Source organism: Acanthochromis polyacanthus, chromosome 12 (genome assembly GCF_021347895.1).
Source record: "Acanthochromis polyacanthus isolate Apoly-LR-REF ecotype Palm Island chromosome 12, KAUST_Apoly_ChrSc, whole genome shotgun sequence".
Lineage (NCBI taxonomy): Eukaryota > Metazoa > Chordata > Actinopteri > Pomacentridae > Acanthochromis > Acanthochromis polyacanthus.
The window spans coordinates 2,410,600-2,431,051 of NC_067124.1; the positions used below are offsets into that span (position 1 = coordinate 2,410,600).

The 20,452-nt window shown below is 42.7% G+C and overlaps 1 protein-coding gene across 1 annotated transcript in view; it reads left to right on the forward strand.

The window, feature by feature from the left end:
- The window catches only part of oxr1a (oxidation resistance 1a), a 208,169-nt gene extending 188,343 nt beyond the window's left edge, over positions 1–19,826 (forward strand). Inside the window, 14 exon segments of the mRNA XM_051956854.1 lie at positions 2,395–2,552; positions 2,555–2,782; positions 2,785–3,060; positions 5,603–5,677; positions 5,680–5,743; positions 5,745–5,765; positions 8,648–8,712; positions 8,715–8,812; positions 11,865–11,945; positions 13,278–13,403; positions 15,567–15,719; positions 15,839–15,934; positions 17,287–17,360; positions 17,766–19,826. Coding sequence (XP_051812814.1) covers positions 2,395–2,552; positions 2,555–2,782; positions 2,785–3,060; positions 5,603–5,677; positions 5,680–5,743; positions 5,745–5,765; positions 8,648–8,712; positions 8,715–8,812; positions 11,865–11,945; positions 13,278–13,403; positions 15,567–15,719; positions 15,839–15,934; positions 17,287–17,360; positions 17,766–17,901 — 1,651 coding nt within the window. The 3' untranslated portion in view covers positions 17,902–19,826.
- The last annotated feature ends 626 nt before the right edge of the window (positions 19,827–20,452 follow it).

Here is a 20,452-nt window from a genome sequence, read left to right on the forward strand (position 1 = left end):
CTCTCTGCATACCTCCTCTCTCTCTCTCTCTCTCTCTCTCTCTGCATCTCTCTCTCTCTCTCTCTCTCTCTCTCTGCATACCTCTCTCTCTCTCTCTCTCTCTGCATACCTCTCTCTCTCTCTCTCTCTCTCTCTCTCTGCATACCTCTCTCTCTCTCTCTCTCTCTCTCTCTGCATACCTCTCTCTCTCTCTCTCTCTGCATCTCTCGCTCTCTCTCTCTGCATACCTCTCTCTCTCTCTCTCTCTCTCTCTCTCTCTCTCTCTCTCTGCATCTCTCTCTCTCTCTCTCTCTCTCTCTGCATCTCTCTCTCTCTCTCTCTCTCTGCATACCTCTCTCTCTCTCTCTCTCTCTCTCTCTCTCTGCATCTCTCTCTCTCTCTCTCTCTCTCTCTCTGCATACCTCTCTCTCTCTCTCTCTCTCTGCATACCTCTCTCTCTCTCTCTCTCTCTCTCTCTCTCTGCATACCTCTCTCTCTCTCTCTCTCTCTCTCTCTGCATACCTCTCTCTCTCTCTCTCTCTGCATACCTCTCTCTCTCTCTCTCTGCATACCTCTCTCTCTCTCTCTCTCTCTCTCTTCTCTCTCTCTCTCTCTCTCTCTCTCTGTGCATCTCTGTGTTATGGTTTGCTTATATCTAAATGCTTAGTCTATTTGCATTCAACCTCTGTTTGAGTTTTGCCAGAAAATAGACAGGAACATTTTTCTGTGTATAACAATAGGTTAGTTCCTTTGCACAGCAAAATTCAGTACAGTTTAGTTTTAGTTATACAGCTCTTGATTAATCACTAAACAAAATGAGAAAAGCGCTCAGAGAGTGCAGTACTTCACCAAGGCTGCTCAGTCGTATAATTTCAGACAGTTAAGTCTTGATAAGTCCGCAGCGATCGATTTGTAGTAGGATCGCAATCATGTTGTCATGGTTACAGTGACAATGTGCCGCAATCTCACAATGATACAGAAGTTTTAACAAATCCATGGATCCAGACTGTAAGTCACATCATTGCCAGAATTTAATCGCTTGGTCTTTGTGTCATTTCTGACCTTCCCTGAAATTTATTCCAAAAAGTCCATTTTTGAGTAAGGTTGCTAACAGACAGACAAACCAAACCAACGCCGATCGTCTCATAACTCCACCACGTTCCTTTGCGGAGTAAACATAGCTTTGTCCACACAGATGTGGTCAGTGCTTGGTCTTGTGCTGAATCTCCATGCAGTAGGGATTATCTAGCCTACATGAACATGGTGCACAAGTTAACAGAAATACCTGCCAGCACAGTGAAACCCAATGCAACCACAATCCTCTAAAATGACTGTTCAGTTGAAACAACACCTCTGAAACATTTTTATCAACATCTGAAAGAGTTACAAAACCCATGCAGGCTTTCTTGCCGGGCTGTCGTTTGATGTACTAAACTAGCAGCTGTTTCTATATCATCCAGAAAAACCTGTCAGTTTTGCAGAACGTTCATGTTTAAGCTTTTGAATCCATTGAACCGTTTGTTGAATAATCATGGCAGAACGGGAACAGAAGTAGCAAGCATTATGAAATGTATGTGAAGTGTCCCAAATAATTGATTTGAATTTATGTGATGTTTGATCGAAGTACCAATTTTAACCGTGTGGAGTGTTAAAATACGTGTGTCTGTATATTCAATGGAAGTAACAGATTATTGATTATAAAAGTGGTTAATGACACAAATTTTAGAAAGGGCACTTTCAGTCCCTAGTTAGAGTCATGCCCAAAAAACTCTTGGTCCTAAATTCCCATAATGCATCTGGAGATGATCATTAAACCAACAGTCTATATATAAAAGATGAATGTTAATGCTCAGGTGCCTTATACCTGCATTCCTTCTACTGTCCAGCAGGAGGCAAAACCTCTGGTTGCAAAAAGAAGTCAGATTGTAGTGAAGTCTGAGGAAATGAGCTGAATTCTTACTTTGTTTGTTACGTCAGTGAATGTTTTCCTAAAGACTTTATGCTCTCAGTCACTAGTTTTAGTCTGTCAATACAGCATAATGTTTGGTCCCGTTTAGAGTAAAATATACAATGATCCAGGATACATTTTTGGGCATTGCTACCTTGTGATTGAGGTCTTGCTACCATATGAGCATGCAAGTGTTCCTCAGTCAGATCCACCCTTCACTCTGTATCCAGAATCAAAAACCAAGCTTGCAATGTCCAAATTCTTTATTACTAAATGATTCTTCAGACTTCACATGCTCCCCTAGAACCACAGAGGACAGCAGCTGTTTTTCTTGTCTGTAAAATGCATCAAATCCCCATGTTGAGTACACCTGCACACGAAACATGTAGAACCTGTAAGAAGCGGTCCAATAATTGAGATGTTCCTTTTCTTTTGACTGTCTTGTTGTACCTTGTTCATGTTTCCAGTGACCTGGAGCCTCTGCCAGCTGAGAGGCATCCCTCCCAGCAGAAGGACCCAGAGCAGCGCCTGAGGGAACCAGGGCCCAACGACAGCGGCAGCACAGCCCCACGCAGCACTGAGGGCTCCATCTCTGAAGACGTCTTCACCGAGTCAGAGTTGTCCCCCATCGAGAGGAGGAGCAAGCATCCAACGAGGACCTTCGTCTGGACAAGTCCTCAGGCGCTTCCACGGAGTCTGTGCGAACCATCACCCAGGTGGAGGCCGCCAGCTCCCAGGCCCCAGGCAGTACCCGCAGCTCAGTCAGCCAGCCGGAGGAGCCCACCGCAGCGAAAGCAAAGGACAATCCACCAGACACTGCCACAGAAAATGATAGCCAGTCCCCCATGGGATCCAAGAGCACAGTGTAGAGAAGCCACCAAGCACACCCACTACCACCACCAGCAGCAGCACTAGCCAGGCCCAGGGGCCCAGCAGCAGCACCTCTCGCCCGGGGTCCCAAAGCTCAGCCACTCCTGGAGCTACAGACACCACCTCCGTCTCAGCCAGTCCACAGGGGGATGCCAACCAGGGGACAGATGTCTCCAAAACGGACACTATGCAACAGGGCAAGGAGGAGGAGAAGGAGAATGCAGAGCAGATGCAAAAGGACGGCTCGCAGAATTCTGCAGAGGGTAAACATGCTTACTGAGCTACAGTTAAGAAACGTATCATTTCTGTCGTGGGGCGCCGTACAGAATGTTTTATGTGATCAATCTGGCCTCATGTTGTCCTTTAGCTGCACCTCTACATCCATATTCTTCTGAGACTATCAAAGTGAGTTTCTCCGTTCTGTGGCTGCCTCAGAATCACTTCTCTCATGTTGGGCCCTGATAACCTTTCCATTTCCACTCTGCCTTGGTGCTAGTAATTGGAATGTGAAGACGAATGGAAATGGCATCCCCTCGGTTGCTATCAGCTTGTCGGAGCTAGCCGGGCTTTATGGGGGCTTTATGCAGCTCTTTGATCTCTGGTTCTGGTGGTCTGGCCACTCCTCTGGTGATAAGCTAAAGCCTATCAAACACCACAATGCAATAAACACACCTGGCCCCCAAAGGGGAAACGCAGTAACGATTAAACCAAACATCAAAACACCTTCTGAGATAGCATTCAGTGAACACGTTATTTATATTTCACATCCATCTCTGGCCTTTGCTTTCATGTTCAGTTAGACAAATGGCAAATTCTACCAACCTGGACTAAGCTTATTTTGTGTTCATTGCAGTGTTTAGATTAAAGGAACTACACCTGAGGATTTAGATGTTTTCAAAACAGCTTCATGTCAAAAATACCTTCAAAGATGTACAGCAGCAAAGGACAAAACAGTTTAAACACCGTATGTCTTCCATGCATTTTCAGGTAACATTTTTGTTCAAAATTGTAATAACACACATCCCACCCTTATAAAAATAACTCAAGACATACCAAGAACAGAACATGTATTATTATTTTCCCTCAGTCTGCCAGCTTTCCTTCGATCAAGTAGCCACATCAAGCCTGAGTCGAACCTTTCTGACCATATTATCTCTGCACTTTGGCCTGCTGCACATTTGTGCACATCAAAAAATATGTTTAAAGTGCACAATATTGGCTTTATTTCAGTATTTTCCAACTGATTTTTTTTCAGACATGTACATCTTTTTTCCACCTGATTGCAGAGAACGTCAAATATCAGGTGCAGACATAACATTTAAATGGATCCATTTACTGGGCAAACTAGCAGACTTGGATTATTTTTGTGTTTTTATCTTGAGTGCTTGCGGCCCAACAGCAGTTACTGCAGTGCAAGAAATCATGAGTTACCTGTCGTCGTTTTCAAAGGTGGCTTATTGTTTGTCTTTGAGGTTTGATTTCGTGACAACTTGCAAGTATAGTTCTTTTCAGCAGCACGCTTTGAAGATGTCAAGATATCCTTAAATGCAAGAAGTTTCACAGTAGTCTGCTCCATCAGATTATCTGTCATGAGCAATATGATGATCAGTGACTGCATGAAGTGCACGGGTACTTTTAAGAAAAAGTAAGCTGATCTTTGGAAAATGACCAGTGAAATTATACAGAGTAGTTAAAAGCTGCAGCAGCCTTGTTATCTGACAGTGGCCTCAGTCTGTCACACTCACTGACTCACTCGTGGCCGTATAACCCACTCTAGTTAAACATGGAGTTGTGATTCCCTAAAGATTTCTCTCCCCATGAAGACGCCTAACAAGACAGGAGGGAGAGAGATTTACCATTTTCTCCCTGGCATTATTGTCACACAGAGAGTTGAGCTGCAGAAGCGGTTCTAATTCCAATGGGCATCTCAGCAGGGCTGCCCTTTATTCTGTGCACATTAGCACAGCCCACACAAGTAACAGCAGCAACTTTTAAAAAACAAGCTGCTTTAATACCAAATTCATGCATTTTAGAATATTATTTGTCCCATTTAGCTGTATTGCCTAATCAGGTTAATGTTATGCTTTTATGTCATTATATTACATGGTGTCCAGTCAGAAGCATGTGCTAGTGTTTATGTTATTGGCACAGTGATCTCACTCCACATCTTGGGGCTGCAGCCTTCTAATCAGCCACTGATAATGTACCATAGGCAGACAGCTCTGTCACTTATACTGTGCTCTCCATTCATTTCTGTCATCTGTTGTGTATCTGCCACAAAATGACTAATGCTAGCTGAAGTAGCCAGTAAATAGGAGACAGAAACTAGGCCACATAAATGAAACGATTATTATGAAGAGTATGCACAGTCCAAAAGATGCAGTTTGTTTTTTCAGCTGACAGACATCTAAAACAGAGCAAAATATTCTAACTGGATTGCTGTACATTTTGAGAAATATGCCAGTTTGTTTTTCTGTAAGCAGCAGGCCACTGGTTCAGCTTAGCTTCAAAATTGGAAACAGCTCACCGAGCTCCATCAGAACTTAGCAAAATCATTAGCTTGTAAGCTCACTAAAACTTCTTATCCTCTTAGTTTGATTCAAACAATAACTTGAGAGTAAAATCCAGAGCCAAGGCAGTTAGCTTTTAGGCTAAACTTTAGTAACTGGCTGTTTGTAGCTTCATATTTCTTGATATTTTTCTTCAGGAGTTTATATCCCAAAGCAAGTTTTGTCATGTTACCTCTTTGGCCCTGTCATTGCTGATTTTTAAGCTTCTGTAACCATGTGATCGCTTGTTGTCCAGGTACAGGGTCTGCCGAGAGGCGGAAGCACCGCTCTCACAAGTTCTTGTGTCTGCGAGTGGGGAAGCCCATGAAGAAGCATTCGTTTCCAACGCCAGCGCCTCCATGCAGCAGTACGCCCAGCAGGGCAAGAAGCACGAGTACTGTTGCTGTGCCACAGGAGAGGTCAGTACCTCTGCTACACCTCCCACTGCTCCCAGACAGGATGCATAGGAACAAAAGCAAATGATGTTTGGAGCAGCCAACAGTAAATAGAAACTGTGCTGTACCTGATATTCTGGAGGAGGTTTTAAAATAGAAACAACATGAGAAGCCACATGATCCTGTTATATTCCTAACACAGCAAGGACTGAAGCACCTCACTCGCAGTCCCTTTAATATTTGAAACCAATCAAACATGCATTCTTGTCAGGTCTGACTCCTGCGGCGGCTTCTGCCCATTTCCCTGTGCAGCCTCTGCTAGACAGCAAGATGATTTATTATTCATTCACTCTGCAGGGAAACAGACACACACTTTATTTCTACACTGGGACACACACACGCGACAGAGGATCTGCTAAAGCATTATGCCGTGTTTTCTTGCCAAAGCTCAGGATTTCTATCCTCAGAATGCATTTCACCCACAAATGTGCTCAATGAACTTTTCTGACCTGCACCGAAATTCAGAATGTTTCACATCAACTGAAAATAGCCTCGGCTTGTTGATGTTTTTTCCCCACATTGGGTCACTCGGTGTGGACGTACATTTGCCAAGTCAGCCGTAGCCATAATTACATTAGAGCTCTTCATACTGGAACGAAGACGCAAGAAAAAAATGTGCTTCCCCATAAGTCCTTCTAATATGTTTATGTGGTGAATTAATCCCAATTGCACTAACAGCTTAATTCAATAAGTCACTCTTCTTTAAAAAGCCATTTATTTGAGCCACATCTAGAGCTGACTGGAAACAGCACAGTCACTGTTTTGTGTGGTTACTCTGGGTGTTCTTTTTAAAAGTGAATCAGGAAAAGAGACAAAAACTGCTTCACAGCACTGCTCCTGTTGTTAGCATGTATTTTCCAGCAGTAACACACACGGTGCTCTCTCAAGCTGCTCAATCATGCTGGAATCAGACAAACAGGCGTGTCCTTTTTAGTTAGTCGTGGTACCATAAATGCACTGTCTTACGATGTGTTGAGTGCCTGATTGCAGTAATGACACTGAAATCTCTCTCTCTTCATTATTCACTATGAACCTAAGTCTTGCTTGTTAACACCTTGTTGTTTTTTATCCACTGGTTGCTTAGCTACAGCATTTCCCACCTGAAAACAACAAGCTTCCTGAGATGCCCATTGCTCTTGGGGATAATAGCTCAGAGATGTGTCAGATTCAACGCTAGTATTAAAATGCAGGACTCGTACATGCTACTGCTTGTATTACTATCCATAACTTGCCTTTATTTGCACTCCAGGCAGGCTAAGGTGTGTGGAGAAGCCATCAGAAACATTTTAGACAGACGACACAGCAACTTCTAGCCTGTTTCTTTAGATGCTGTTAGTGTGTCTGTAGCTTGACCTAGATGGGAGGTGACCCGTGTGATGTGTCTTTAAGTGTCTTGGCATTAGTGTGGAAGAAAAGGAGCTCTTTGAATGAGCCATAACCAACCACGACGGTGAACACAGCTCTGTCATGTCTGCTAGTCATAACAGTGCATGACACAGGCTGTGCTCTCTGTTTGTAACTTCTTCATAAATTATGCCATACTGTCGTATCATATTCTGACCAGTTACATAGCTGACATGGCTCTCGCTTCTGTTACGTGACTGATTAGCAGAGGAGGAGGCAGGACAGAATTATGGCCACAGTGTGGAGAGAGAGTTTTAAGGAAACTGACCACTGCATCTAACTTTAAAGCTGCTCCAACAATATTTTCATGTAACAGTGGATCACGCTGGTACATTGATGTTAAAGGCTCACCTGAAGTGACAAAGTAAGAATTATTGCCCAACTCTGCATGTTCCCTTAGCTCTGGGGAGCATTTTTAGCATCTGTCAGGTCATTGTTTTGGTTTTCTACTCTAGAACTTTATGCTTTTGGTTCAGTCTTAGATCTAAACAGCCTCGTTTCCACCTGCACCTCAGCAGAGATGGTGGAGACTAAATAACTCAAAGGACAATAAATGTCTGACTTAAATTCCTTAGGTGTCTAAAACATGCCTCCAAATAATTGTTCATGTTTCTCTGTCTCTTTGACATGTAAATAAGCAACCATTAGTTACCACAGGTTGATCTTAGATTAATATTATGCTCACAGCTGATTGGCCAACAACTTCAATTAATGCACATTTAACTATAAATGTTATAGCAGTATTTGCTCCAGACTCAAGAAACAACACTTTAACACAATGTAGTGGTTGCTCGTATTGCAGAAAACCTCTTCTATCCTCTCAACCAGCAGGCAGATGGGTCCCCCCACATAAAGAGCCAGGTTCTGCTCAAGGTTTCTTCCCATTAAATGGGAGTTTTTTCTTGCTACTGTCGCCTTAGGGCTGCTCTGGGGGTTCAAGCATATGGGTTCTGTAAAGCGTCTTGAGACAATTTGACTGTAATTGGTGCTATATAAATAAAATTGAATTGAATTGATGTCAGAGACACAGTGTGACCCAGGCTAAGCAGCTTTCATAGTTCAGCAGAAAGGACATAAGTGAAAGGTTCTTGCTCTCCTTCTGTGTCCACTGATGTTGGAATAACTTCTTAACAGCATTTTTGGGGAGTTTTGAGAGAATTATTTAATGCGTGAACTACTGAGTGATTCTCAGAACTTTTTGGTGAGTTGATCAGATGAAGAATTTGCTTTTTTTTTTCTCTTAGCTAATCATGGAGAAGTACAGAATCGTTTTAAATTAGGTCAGAGTCACAATGTAAAATGTCAACATTACACAGCATTGGCTGCTACTCTGAAGTCTGTAGGGCTGGATATTTTTAGAACACCTGAATGATGTAGCTTAGATGATGATTTTTCTTAAATTCCTGCAATCAATCCTTGTTTTCCTGTGTTTCTTCCCCCAGATCAGACCACCTGTATGTCTTCTTCATGCAGTGGAGCCCAGACATGTACGGTGAGGGGGTCAGGGGGATGGACAAGAACCTGGGTTTATGGTTGTCAGAAGAACGAGGTGACAGAAGCCACTGAGGATGAGCCCATCCACTGACCTCAATGTCAAGGAATGGGAGGTAAGGTCTACGCAGCTCCAGCTGTCCCCTCACCTTGCTTAAAGTGCACCTGTTGTGTTGTCTCGAGCCTCAGCGACATGGATTAACTGCAGCTCTCCGCTGTGCTTTAATCCATATCCTGTGAAGCCACGTTTTATGTGGATTAATTGTTTAGTTTATTATCTGTTGAATCAAATGTTAAGTAAATTTGTTGATTTGCTTCCATTTTGCAGTGCATAGTGTACATGTATTGTGCTGATCTTGTTCTGTAAACCATTTAAACTGTGTAGTTGTCAAGCCTTAGTTTTGTATTCTGCTTCTATATTTTGCACTTTTGTGTACCACTGCATATTTCTTGGTTTAATGGTAAATTTTTGTGTATCACTTGTAAGTTCAGTACAATGTGGAAACACTTGCTTTGCTTGGAAATGCGCTTCTCTGAACTTCCAACCAAAGTGTTTTGCATGTTTGTGTAATTGTTTATTCTTCTCAGTGACTGTATTGTAGTTTCATCACCTGTTTTGTGACTGTCACTAGTGTTGGTCAGCATTTTACAACTTCTTTTGCAGAATGGCAAAAGACTAACACCATTATGAGTGCCGCGTGCTTTTTGGGTTGTGAAATGCCCCAAAAGTGAGGCACTGATGGGGGTTCTTTCTTCTTTTGAAACAAACCTTTTAAAATGTTGTTATTATAGATTTATATAATGTGGATGTAAGACAAGGAAGTGTAGACAAAGGTTGTTCTGTACTGCATGGACAGGTTGGTACAGCCTGCAGAGACTGGATGAGATTTAGTCAAAAGACACTGTTTACTAGCCTGTGGATAATGAAAAGGATGCATTCATTGTATGAAGAAATTGATACGATGGAAGCAGTGTCCTGCATTTAAATTTTAATGTAAATGAATGATGTAGGAAACAAAGTGGACTGATTTGTTTGTCTCTCGACTTCTGGCAAACAGAGGCTGCATGATCCATTACATCTGAATAAGTAAATAGGAACCTGAACCATGAATTTTAAGGAACACTTTATTTTCATAGGGCTTAGGAAGAGCATAGGTGTTTACTAACAAATGCATTTTTGTTTTAAGCCAAATGGATTTTAAAGGGAATGTTTTCCTTTTTTGTTTAAATGGGTGTCTTTTTGTGTTTCCTTTTTGCCACTGAGAGAAATTAGCTGTCAAACTCTATAGAAGACATACCTCGTGGCATAGTGGTGGTACTGTATCTTTAAATTCTGTCGGTTGTGGGAGGGTTCGACGTTTTTTGTGACCAATAGGAAGCCGGGTTTCCTCCCGTCCTCTATTGTGATTGGACATCAGCCGTGCCACACATAACTTAGGGTGTAGAGACCCCTTTGGAAAATGGTTCTATTTTAGTCGAGCAGGCTTCCAGGCTCCATACCAACTCCGGTTGCTTGTCTCGGGGCTACACGGGGAGGACTTGAGGATCTGTAATGTGACTTTCCGGCTTTAACGTCGCCCAGTAAGCAGGAAATGTTTTCTAGGAAAGTGAAGGACCAAGAGAAACAGCTGACCCCTAAGTATACCTGTGTATGTTGCTCGTACTCACTTCATGCTTTTTGCTTTTATCGATGTATATCCTTTTATGTTCTGTTGTTGTTAGCTAATTCGCTAGCGAAGCTAAATTAGCCTGTTAGCCCAGTAGCCGGTCCGGTCCAGTCTAGGGACTGGTGTTAAACAAAGTGTCTACTATCTGAGCACTATTTGGCAGTCAGGATAGTGCTCCTATCCGTTGTCTGTGTTTTTGGCACCGTCTGACAGGCTGTCTGTGTCTCTGTAAGCGGTGTGAAAGTTTCCAGAGCTAGGTGGCAGTTCAAAGATGCAGCCCCTTTAGTCACACACTAATTTCTTTAATGTCACATTACCAGGCATTTTTCTGACTTATGGTACATCCTACTGCTGTTTGAGGGGGTGTCAATTAGCTGCTTGTGCTGTAGTCAGCATTAAACACACTGTTCTCATTCATGTACTGACCTTTTACATGACATTGATCACTCCACAGCAGCACTACATTCACGTTAAATAGTGTTTTTACAGCAGCTTCTGAAAGCTAGCATGCTACTAGCTTACAGGGCAAACTGTACCAAAGTGCCTTTAGCTGGAGGTGAAGGGATGCAAGAATGTATTTTTTATGAAGGATGTAGTTTATCCCCTCTTATGCATTATTGAGACCTGTAAAGAGGTAGTTTGTTACTAGAAAAGTTATTTACACTAGTAGGAACAAGGTGAGCAGAAGATTATCTCAGCTATAAAAAAAAAAAGGAACTGAAAGCAGCTTATGAATATCATCTGTTTCCTGACAGTGTTATTTGATTGAAATAAACTTAACACAGATCTAATGCTTGTTTTGAGACAGATCTGTGTGTATGTCTGAGTTTTGTGTGTGTTTGTTTATCCCATGCACAAGGCTTTTATCTTTCTAAGACACAGCGGACCAATAAACGGCAGCATTTGTTCAGCAGCTCTCAGTGGAGTGCAGCAGCGTGGGGTGGAACTTTGCTGGAATGCAGCCATGTTTAGTAGGCCATAGTGTTGGTCTGTCTGGGTTGTAGTTTGGTGGATTGTTGTTCCTAACAAACAGGGAGCAGACTAAGGGCTGTTGTGTCAGTCAGACACCGGCTGTTTTGTTGTTCATGTTCTATGGTTGAGCATCGTTTGCTTTTCTTATCAGTCTTCTCCCTCTCTCACACTTTGCGTTCCGCTGCAGTGTTGTGTTTGTCATTCGTCTGACTTCATTTTAATGATACTGAAGCTTCTAACAGTGGTGATATTAAACATATTACACAAACATGCAAAATAACTGAGTGCTCTGAAATACCCCGCCCCCTCCTCTTTTAGCCAGAGTAAACAACAGTGGCCTTTTGCCTTTATTAGTGTGTTTATTCAAACCTCTAGCATCGACCTTGTTGTAAAGAGGAGTGTTAAGTTTGCTGGAGTCGCACTACTTGGTGCGCATTCTGCCTTTCAGACCTCATCCTTTTCTCCCCATGGCCAGCAATAGAAGTGGCAGAGTTTTATGTTCCACCTGTTCCTGTCTTTGTACTACCAGGTAGTGTCTCTGACGGAGTACCACCGTCGGATCGATGCGCTAAACAGCGAAGATCTGCGCTCACTCTGCAAACGACTCCAGGTGCCCTGACCAGCCCTGTCTGCCCCCTCTCTGCTCTGCCCAGCACTGCCGCTGTCCTCACCAGTGGACACCTTTAGGCTCCCACTGCAGGCTTTAGCTGCTGTTGATGTTGTACAGTAACCACAGAAACACAGGTCCCTATCGACTCAAGTAAACATTACGAGTTGATTAGTTTCAGCTCACCAAACCTCTTCTGAACTTCTTGGATCACACCAAGCAAAGTGTAGTTTATATCACTTCATTACAGAAAAGTTGGCTTGTTTGGAGCGAAGGGTTTTTCACGTGACAGCAGCCTTATCTCCTTGTGTCAGGCTTTCCTTTTATGACTCACTTAACAGTTTTAGTGCTTCAATTCACTAGATTAGTCTGGCTATAAGGTAGTTACCTCTAGCTGTCTGTGCTGGCTGTACACAGACATGTATACTGTATATAGGGCACACAGAGATGGGTGTTTCTGTACAATATCCCCCCACCTCTTAAAAAGAATATCACTTTCAGGGCTTAAATGAGCTGAATGCAAAGAATGTGGCCCGCATGAGGACTGATCAAGAGACGGTCAGAGGTTTGAAGGACACACAGATGGTGTGTTGGTGAAGTCAGACTCCCCTGACAGAGTGAATGATGTTTTCTAGGGACAATGCAGGTAGGCCCTATCTGAATGAGGACTGAAACATGAGAGCATCCCTGTGCTCTACAATCAGCCTCTGTTATCGAGAAAGATAAATAACCCAAACAGTCCGTTGGTCAGAGAAAATGTCCAACAGTGGAATGCAAATTATTCATCGGGTTGATTTCCTATTCGCTTTGCATTCTCCTCTCCCAGACAGAGTCTCTGCCCGCTCTCTCAGTTCTGCCAAACCAATCCTAGTCATCTGGCATCAGAGAGTGGCGGGAAGATATTCAGCTGTCATCATCAAATTGTTGGATTATCAGTGTGTTGCAAGCAAACACTGCATTTATAATTTTGGCAGGACAACTTGCTCGATTCACAATCCCCAAATGGATGAAAAATTTAAATATGAGTTTTTGTTGCTGAGGTAGGGCTATGGTTACCTCCAGCATTTATCCTAGACCCATGTGGCCGAGCCTTTATGCTTTGTAGAATTTGTTTTCTACCCCTGCATTTTCCAGTCTCAGACGGTGTAAAAATAATCTTAGCTGATTAGAGGTTAAAACTTGGTGGTTGATAGTCTGACTAGTTGAGCCTGTTGTATCAGTAGCCTGACAATTGAGAGCTAAATGGTAGGTGAACAACCATATCTGTAATTAAAGGCTTCTAGTATCAGTGCTTTCTGAAGGTTAAACCTCTCTAACTGTTATTTCTGCCTGTAGATTACCACCAAGGAAGAGGTGAACTCCAAGCATGGCCCGTCCATCAAAACGGAGCTGGAGCCAGAGACGTTCAAACCGAACCTCAGAGAACCCAGCGATCTCCTGGAGGCCAACCAGATAGAGAAGGTAGAAGCTGCAGAACAAACTTGGTCTGAAGTTATGTCACATCTGCATCTAAGTTTGAATGAATCAAACTTTAAAGAGGAATGCTGGTGATGTTCTAATCTTATCAAAGGGCCAAAAACCAACAATTTAGTCATTCTGTAAGCAAGCAGTTTCAGTGCCGTTAAAGCCTGATTTCATAATAATAATGACTTTATTTTTAGAGCACCCTTAAGAACAGCGTTCATAAGGCACTTTGAAAGTCAAAACATGCAAACGCAGACAATCAAGCAAGACGTAAGGAGACAAGGCAGAGCAGTCCAATAAAATAAATAGTAAAAATAAGGTAAATGAATAATTAGCTAGATTAGCACTCGTCAAATAAATGAACTAGGCAGAGTAAGACTGAAGATTAAAAGTTAGAAATTAATAATAAAGAATTAAAGACGATTTAGCTTGTTCCTCTTCATTCCTCTCTGCACTAAAGCCCAGTGTTAGCCAAACACTATTAGAACACATCAGAGAGCCACACTGAGTGACCTGTTCCTTCAGGAGAATGAACATCATGGTTTATTTTGAGTCAGTGCAAAGTAAACTGGTCTGTTGCTGTAAATACTCACTAACATGTAGAAATCCACTGAGTTTAGCTTTCAGCAGTTCCTCCATTTACTGTTATAGTCAATTTTCATGAAAAAAAATCTGATCTCTGCTGTTTCAGGGATCTACCGGGCCTTTTTTGAAGCTGAACTACATTGTGTTCTTACTAAAGTGTACCAATATGTGAGTTATCTGGTTGTAGTAGGAACCAGCGGCCTTGAAGCTTTTCCCAGACACAATAGGAGAGTCAGGAAGTCCTGACAGATGGACTGATGCAGTGTTGGTTTGGTTTTGTCCTGTGATTTGTAGACTGTAAAGAAAAAACATGTAACTTTTTTAGAACTGCCTTATCCTTTAAATAGATACCACCAGGTTCTGTCCAGCCCGTGTGCCTCGTGGCAGCCTTGAAGACTAACATGCAAACACTGAGGCTGAGCTGGTCATTTCACTCTCAAAGCTTATCCATATAATGCAAACGAAGTTATCCATTTGCTCAGAAACCTTTCAGGCTCGCTTTACACCCATGTACTGAGATGTATTCAGTGCTGTAAAAACAATTATGCAGCTGCCTGTCCAACAGTTGTTAGGTGGGTAGATGAACACGTTGGGCAGAAACAATAGCATTTACAGACAGAGCTGTCGGCATGTAGGTCACATGACGCCGCCTCACATCAGGCTTTGAAACAGACGCGCTGGTTGGTTCACTGATTTGTGGCGGAGCTACAGGAAACAACATGTACTGTTTTATTTACTACATGCTTAATTATTTAAAATGGATATGGATTGTAGGGGGTGTATTTAAAGACAACACCAGAGTTAGAAACAATCAAAGGGAAAGACCGTACACATCAAACAGCTGCTTCCAAGTCACTAACCTTTCCTGGTATTTTAAGATGTGGTGTATGCCTCGCAGGCATCGCAGGTTAGCACACACACACCTATAAATGAGTCCCAGTTGGCATGTTGACCCACACACTGCCGATATACGGCTTCCTTTACTCACCCTGAGGACGTGGCTCAGAGCTCAGGCTCGGCTCACAGCGGTGCAGAGGTGAGCAGAGTGGCGCTTCATCTCCTCCTGGCTTCGTTTCCAGGCTGCTGATCACACCACTGCTCCAGCTCTGCCACTGGAGCATGTGCTGAGCTGACAAAGACAAAGCAGAGGGACTTATTGGAGAGCGAACAGAACATTTAAAGGCCTTTGTTTCATATAGTGGTAAAAAGTTGTCACTTTAATGCCATGTTTTAGTCAGTGTCTGTTTTATCTGTCCATTAAAATGAAGCATACGCTGTGCTGCTCCTCCGGCGCCTTTGTTGGCTTTATCTCCCCATGCTCCACAGCCACTGTTAATCCTTCAGTCTGTCAGCAGCAGGGCAGCAGGCTCTCTCAGGGAGTGCTGGACCTCTCTTTCTCTTGAGGCTGCTCTCGGTGCTTGGAGCCCTGTTACTCCTCTTTAAACGGCAGACGGTGTTAAAAGGTCACTGCAGATGTAATTGAGCATTGGTGGCTGTGGCCTTTGTGTTTCATTTTATTTCACTTTTTTCTTTCTTCCTCCATCCCTCTAATTTTTTTATTATTTCCCCCCACAGCTTGCCAGGAATCTCCCACCACGGACCATTGGGTACCCGTGGACGCTGGCCTTTGGCACATCAAAGCATGGCATGAGCATTAAGACGCTGTACCGAGCCATGCAGGGCCAGGACACCCCAGTGCTCATGGTCATTAAGGATAGCGACGGCCAGGTAAGCTGCAGGTTCAGCAGAGAGACTCTACTTTAGTGTGTTGTAGTGACTAAGTATTGGTGCTAATTGGGTTCTAAAGTCTCCTCCTGAGTTGTTAATCTGTTTCATTGTTTCTGCAGGTGTTTGGTGCGTTGGCATCGGAGCCTTTTAAGGTCAGCGATGGCTTTTATGGCACAGGAGAGACCTTCCTCTTCACCTTCAATCCTGAGTTTGAGGTACAGTTCCTTTCTCTGTTTTAAAGATGATGGCCGTCAGAAATGCATATTTTTGAATGTGCAATTCTGTCAATAAACAGGATATCTCATGATTTGAAGACATCCTAAAGTGCCGTATGTGTGGCTGATTTTGGTTTAAATGTGCACTAATCAGTGTTTTTTTAACAGCTGTTCTTTAAGTGGCTACAGACACTGAGAAAAGACTCATTTAGTGACCAACCCTGAGAGATTTAGCAGTTCTTCTCATCACTGTAAGCCTTTTGCAGTGTTGTTGTTGTCTGCAACTTGACTTTTATGGTTCACTGTTGCTCATCAACCTTCAGTTAAAACTCTGATAGAAACACTCAGTGCTGTCCCTGTTCAGTACTAGACAGCAGACAGACACAGTTAGCAGTTAACTGACGAATAGACAGGAGCATTTAGCTGCTAAAGAGACTGGCACAGACAGAAAACAGCTAAAAGGAGAGGGAGTATTGGCCTCACATTTGTCAGGATGCCAAGAACACAAGTCCAAATGGGTTCTAATGCACGTTTGCTCGCTGTTAGCTAACCGTAACATATTCATATGCTGCGTTTACACCTTGGTCCATTAAGTGCCTCTAAAGACATTTAGCAACACTTTAAGAGATGTTTTTTTTTTTTAATCTGACCAACATATTTTGCACATCAGAGTGGAGGCAGCATCTGAACAGACTGGATATGGTTTGATTAGACTCTCTGTGAAAACTCACTGCAGACTTCACACAGCTGTATGTTTACATCGCAGAATAAAATGAGATGTGACGGCAACAAGACACACAATACAGTATGTGTACTGTGCTCCGGATGCATGTGACCCTCAGACATGCACGCTCCGTGAACATCTATTCATTCATCTTTAAACACGATGAAAGAGTTTTTTATTCTTTTGAAAAGATTCTGAACGGCTGAGTGGTATGAAGTGTTTTTCTCAGCTCTGCTCTGGTGTGTTTGAATACTGAGCTTGATACTAATAGACTGAACCTCATGGACACTGAGACAAATAGGAGCGTACTCAGTGTATCTGGGACTGGATCATTCCTCTACAAACAACAAGGACATCTGAAAAGATGCTACAGTTCTTCATGTTGGATTCCACAAACAGCTAGCTTGTATGTGTTTCACAACACTGTGTTTGACTGACGGTTTTATTTAGTGGCCAGGTAATGAGCTATTTCCTTCAAGGTCAGTCTGATATCACGAAATGAATTATGGGATGGTAATGGTGGATTTTCCCACTAGAACAAACATTTGTTCTCATCAATACAGAGACTATTAGATTAGGTCAACATGGGATCTGTCATGCAGTGTGTGCTTTATTGTTTCCTCAACAGGTGTACAAATGGACGGGTGATAACATGTTCTTCATCAAAGGAGATATGGACTCCTTAGCTTTTGGTGGAGGAAGGTGAGTCAGAAATCTGCAAATAGAAACCTCTCGATTGGGGAAATATCAATTATTTAACTGTGGTCAGTGAATGTGGCCAGAGGCAGTAATGTTTTAGTGACACAGCTCAGACATGGCAGCTTATTTAGTTTGTATTCAGTCAGTTGTTTTTTGTAGCAGCTCATAAGAGGATGTAGATGATATAATGGAAACATGTTTCTGTTTCAAAGAAATCATTATTTTCCTGCTGAAGCTTTGAGAAAAAAGGCAAAAAGTCTTCCATCTGCAGTGTTGTTCTAAGAAAACATTTTACTGTAAATGTATGAATCATCAAGCATCTGATCAGAGGTGAAGTGAACAAGCGTACTGAATTTCTTAACGTTACCCTTTTTAAAAAATGTTAAGACGTGTTTTGTTCTTTTCTAGCGGTGAGTTTGGCCTGTGGCTAGACGGAGACCTTTACCACGGCAGGAGTCACTCCTGTAAAACATTTGGGAACCCCATGCTCTCGAAAAAGGAGGATTTCTATGTGCAGGACATAGAGATCTGGGCTTTTGAATAACGAAACAGTGCACCACAGGGAAAAAAAACAAGTCCTGCAAAGGGCAAACCGAGGAGTCCTCCTTTAGAACAATGGCAATGTCCCAAACCTAACTGCACATCACCAGGGCTCCCCAGGCCGGAAGCCAGCTATCGGATGCTTGTCGTGCGTTACTACTGCAGTTATTACGGAGCTTTCTTTCTTTGTGAAAATTACCTATGTGTGTATCTTGTTACAGCCTTGTGCAGCGTCTTTGCAGAGTAGGGGGAGTGTGTAAAGAAGCAGTGAAAAGGCGGTAAGATGAGGTTGTGTCAGAGGGATGAGGAGAGGGGAGCGGGGCGGGGACCGTGGGGCCTTGGAGAAGACCATCGGAGCTCCTCTCTCCCGAGAGGTGGTGAAGATGATGGCGGCTGAGGTTTGGGACTGCTGCGGGAAGAGAGAGCTGCCCTCCTGGTCCAGATTGTGCATCAGAACTTTACAGAACCTCAAGGAGTCCCCCTGCACCCTCTCAGACCCCCGAGAACTTTGTTCATTCAGTTGGATGTTACTCACTGTGCTGTCAGCCTTGACGGAGAGAGACCCAGGTAGAGGGAGAGACAGGAGACTAAAGCTGAACACATTCCAGTACTCTCAGTGATGGAGTGTCAAAATACAAGTGGTGATTTGTGGTAAATACACACGTACAAAACACATCAGCAACAGGATGCGATGACACTTAACTCAGAGAAGAGAGTGTATTTGCTGTGTGCAGTGAGGGTGGGGGGTTAGTCTTTTTACAGTACAGTTTTAGGTTGTCCTCTGAGGCTAAACTTATAGAGTATTGTGTATTGTAGTCCTCCTGTTGTTCACTGTCATAGCACACCATCTGAAAGCACATAGCTATAATCAGACCACCCATCGTCGTAATGTTCTGTTCAGTGGGTGTACGTGTGAGTCCAGCTAACACCAGCTCCTCTCGCGGGATGCTGGCTGTACTGTTTGTAGACAGTGACGTGTTGCAATAGATTTGTGGAATATGCAAATAACTGTCCTGTGACCTCAAATAACCCGCAGGTCGTGGCACTTTTGCCTCCGCCTGTCGCTCTTTCAAGAGAGAAACTTGTAAAGCTTTTACGTCTTGATACACAATTGCTTTTCTGGGTATCATTTGAAAAGCCTGAGACGTGGTTAACTGTTTTACATGCATATATGACAATTATATATTGGTATATATGATTATATATGGGTTTATATAATCATATATATTTTGCTGTTGAGTGTGACAGTGATATATTTGTGCTGATATTTCAGCTCTTACGATATAATGTATATTACCCTGTAAATTAATGTTAAAATAGTAGATTTGTTCCTATATATATATATATATAAATACATAATGCTATATAAATATATATATATATAAAATAAAGTGTGGATTGGTGGGTTGCTTCTAGCACTTTAATCTGGTGTAAAAGCGTCAAGGCCAGGTTCTTAGATTCTCTTAGCAGTAGCTGTACAGTACTTCATTTTCTTTTTTTGTTAGGTCATTAAGATGTTAACTGTTAGTAGAAAGCTTGCTGCTACCAATATCAACAGGGGTCTGCCCTAATGCTCTGTGTCTAAAAAGGAGGGTTACTCAGAGAGGAATGGGGGTTGAATGTGGTTCTGCAGCAGCAGATCTCGGGTTCTCTCCGCACGCAGCCGTCAGGTGAGTCTGAGCAGGTACAGGTAGGTATGCAGGCAGACTGGCCTCCGATAGGCAGAGGGATGGCAGGTGAAGGGAAGTGTGTACAGTACCTCCCCCTCCCCATGGAGCTTTCTCCCCCCTTTTCTGGTCTTCCACACCAGTATTTGTGTCCTTGTGGAAAGTCACAAAGAATAATATGGATAATTCTTCCAGTTATTTCACCAGAATACAATGTATCAGTCATGTATAAATAACAATAAAGCTGAATTAATTGTTGTAACCTGGTATAAATCAGAATTTGTCATGCTTTTTTCCTTTTTTTATTTAGCTTATTTCTTAGATTCTGTCAAATGGTGATGGACAGTAAAACTAGAGAGTTATCAGTGGGTTATACAGTACAGAGTAACTACTGCTTTGGTAGTAATAATGGAAGTCTGGAATGTGTAACTGCTGTAATCATAATTCTGCAGTAAAACAACAACAAAAAACTAATGTCTACATACAGAACAGTAAAGGCGTCTAACCTGATCACGGTTCACCACTGTTCATTGCTACAGCGACAGAGGCAGCACCAAATGACTCGTGTTTTTTAGGCTATTTTACTCAGCAGGTACTTTTAAACCCTTGGAGGCTCTGCAGTGACCACAAGCTGACAAAAAATTTATTGTTTTACGAGTTTAAAATCAGAACGTATTAAATGTTAGTGCTCTTACACTCCCAGACATAAATTCTGTCATATCAACAGACGAAGATACTGCATTTATTCTGAAAATCTCAGCAACTCATCGTGTTTCACTAAAAATCCTCCTGAGTTCTGAATTTAAAGCCCAGCAGAGTGATTGGATCCAGTCTTTTAAGATGTCAACAGTCAGTCAGGGTGACCAATCCTCCTGCTATGAGTGAGCG